Genomic DNA, 3,261 nt, shown 5'->3' with positions numbered 1-3,261 from the left:
ATCGAAAGCAACGGGAGTCCATAATACATGCAGGAAACGAAATTGATAACTTGAGTTATATTGGGTGTGTAGGAAATTCAACATTTTGATTGAATTTAATTCAGTGAGAAAATTTCCATATTTTCCAAGCAGAGTTACCCATCATCATATAAAAGTGAGATATTTAATTTTCACTTATCAAATTAAAATTGTAGATGTCTGAGCTTGACCCCCCAATACCCATCGAGAGGAAGCTCTTCGTTTATCCCCACTTTGCACCTCAGGTGAAATCTGTGACTTCACACTAGAATACACTTTAGCAGAAAGGAATATACGCCACTGAAAATGGACTCCATTAGAAGCTCACAAACGTAAGTTTTAATGACAAGAATTTATAATTCTAAAAAACAATTTCTGAATCATCTGAATCAGTGTAACTTGTTGACAGTAAAATTGGTTTTAACTTTTTACACCACTGAATTTAAAACATATATGTCCTAGACACTTTCAGTTATAAATTTCACTATCTAAAAAAAAAATGAATGATTACAAAAATGCATGATTTAGTTGAGTTGAAAAATAACTGATTCAGATTAGGAAATTTTATTTTTATTTTATGACATATGTATGTACATGAATTTTTTTTTTATTATGAGAAAATATACACTGTCAACACTTTTTTTTATATAAATAATGATTTAATAAGCTTATCAATTATGATGCATTTAATCATATTATAGATTTTAAAAAGTGAAAAATTAATAACATGTTTACGCGAATATAAATTCCACTTTAATCATTCTCAGTACTAAAGCCATACAACGCATATCAGAGTCGGTGTTTGTGGGACTGTGTCATAAAGTGGGGACCTCGCAACTGGTGGCCATGAGGAGAGATGTGGTGGACCTCAGGGATATGGTGATGAATCGAGGGAAAACAAATAAAGACCAAAGTGTGATGATAAGTGGAAGTTACAGAGAAGGCTTCCGACTGAAAGGATCAGATATGGACTTTATGCTCTGGCATAATGATCAGCGTATTATCTGGGAATTATCACAGTCTCAGTATTACGACACGAACAGACAATCACTGATCCTCTGTGACTGTTCTGATAGTCCACCAGGATTCACTTTGTTATATTTACTGTCACCTAGCATGGACAGAGACATGCTTTGGGTTAGTGTTAGAGTGAATAACAGATATTATGTATCTAGTTCTAAATACAGACAGATCTATCTATCTGTATTGTCACCTGAATTCATTCCACATGGACCCTGTGCCACTCTAACAACAGGAGCAGGGGAAATTGATAATGCCTACTGTTTTGTTTGTGACTTTTGGCCTCCATCTGCCTCCTCATGGATAGACAGATGTCACTCATGGCCCCAGCCTCATGTTGTTGATGATATAGTGAAAAATGGATGTCACTTTGTAGCAATTGGACACAAGCTAGGAAATCATGAAGATCATGAATGGAGAATTTCTTTCTCAAAGGCAGAACATAAACTTGTTTATGCAATGAATCACTGTCAATTCTTAACTTACGGTTTACTTAAATTGTTCTTATCAGAAATAATTAACAATGGACTAGATGATGCTGATAAATTACTGTGTTCCTATCACATGAAGACGGCGGTTTTCTGGGTGATTCAACAAAATACAATACCTCACTGGTGTCCACAAAATCTTCTGGAGTGTTTCTGGGTCTGTTTTAAACTCATCCTCAAATGGGTGTATGAGGGGGTCTGTCCTAACTTTTTCATTCCAGGCAACAACATGTTTTTGAGTAAAATTCACGGCGTCAAACAACATCAATTAAATATAAGACTGTCAGAGTTGTATGGGAAGGGTTTAGCATTCCTGCTACATAGTCCCTCCATTAGATCTTATATTATAGATGTCCTCCATAACCCCAGAAACTCCATCTGTACAGATGATCATACTCTGATTTCTGAGGTTGAGTTCGATAGATATCTGTTTAATGAATTACTAAATGATCGTCTAGGAACACCAGACGAATGGGACATACAAATCTGCATTAAATATCTACATATAATAGAACAGATGATAGGTTCACCCCTCCTGACACAGTATCAAGTCCTCAAGCTACAGACCATTACTGCTTTCGTCCTTCAGAAAACTGCATTTATATTACACATGGAAACTTTCATACCTGACAACAAACTGAGGTATAGAGCTGACAAAATCTCCTGTCACATGATGAAATTAGCAGCCAGGTTTGGTTGTTTTACATACATGCTGTACCTAGCCATGTATTATTACAAGACATTTAGATACATGGAAGTTTTATCTATTACAGAGATGATCATTTTCAAGTCTTCACACCCATCTGTGTTAGGGTCAAATTTAAATACAGAGACGTATTCTGAGGCTCTAAGGGGGCGGTCCTGGTCTACAAAGATGAGACAGGCTGTATTAGGGGATATCAAACTTGAAAATAAAATCCATTACATCGGTGAACTGATACCAGAACAACAGTCTGCTCTACAGAATGACAGGTCTTACTTAAACGTCCCAGCCTTTATACTGTTATTCATGCTAGAGATCTTGTGCTACACACATATAGACACAAGGCGAGCACAAAGAGCTCTAAATCGTCTACAGACCCTAGTTCACTATGATCAGGGACTACTTACAGATTTAAAAGACAGAGACATATCGTGGCAGATTCTGGGGATCTGTCAACAGGTGACAGGGAACCTCCAGGCTGCTCTGTACTCATACCAACAATCTCGCAGACAAAAACCGACCAACAAAATACGCACAGCTACAGAAATGAGAATACAGAGAGTTTGCCAAGGGATTCCCGTAATTAAGGTGTACTTGTAATATCCCTCTGATAAGAGAGATAACTTTCTGAGGACTATTTTCCATGAAATTCAATGAATCGTGTAGCCAGATTTTACAGAATTCCTTTGTTTGGTTTAAAATAATTTATTCAGCAAATCAATGACATATTACATAATAATGTGTACATTTTAAAATAATTATATAACAATAACAATGTTTCTTTACAAAAAAGTATAAGTTAAAACATGAATGAAATCAATATGAATCGATGGACATTATATATTGCACTTTGACAGACTTTATTGATGTACAAAAAGTATTGCTTTTATTTTCTGAGAATGAATTAAATTGAAGTACAAAATATTTTATTTTTGCATTTCAATATTGAAAGACTTTGTTTCATGGACAATGGATATTTATTGTATGAGAAATGATTAAACTGATGGATATAACTGAGGGATATTTTACCTT

The 3,261-nt window shown here is 35.2% G+C and overlaps 1 protein-coding gene across 1 annotated transcript; it reads left to right on the top strand.

Annotated features, from left to right (window-relative positions):
• The first annotated feature begins 206 nt into the window (after window positions 1–206).
• Window positions 207–2,829, top strand: LOC134248126 (uncharacterized). Its single transcript, XM_062730540.1, has 2 exons — window positions 207–350; window positions 786–2,829. Exons 1-2 carry the CDS (start codon window positions 325–327, stop codon window positions 2,827–2,829), a joined length of 2,070 nt encoding a protein of 689 aa, XP_062586524.1. The 5' UTR covers window positions 207–324.
• The last annotated feature ends 432 nt before the right edge of the window (window positions 2,830–3,261 follow it).

This window comes from Saccostrea cucullata, unplaced genomic scaffold, assembly GCF_032062105.1.
Source record: "Saccostrea cucullata isolate Sc308-1 unplaced genomic scaffold, CSIRO_AGI_Scuc_v1 ctg4115, whole genome shotgun sequence".
Taxonomy (NCBI): domain Eukaryota; kingdom Metazoa; phylum Mollusca; class Bivalvia; order Ostreida; family Ostreidae; genus Saccostrea; species Saccostrea cuccullata.
Note: the sequence above shows the minus strand (reverse complement) of the source record. Positions and strands in the feature narration are given on the sequence as shown.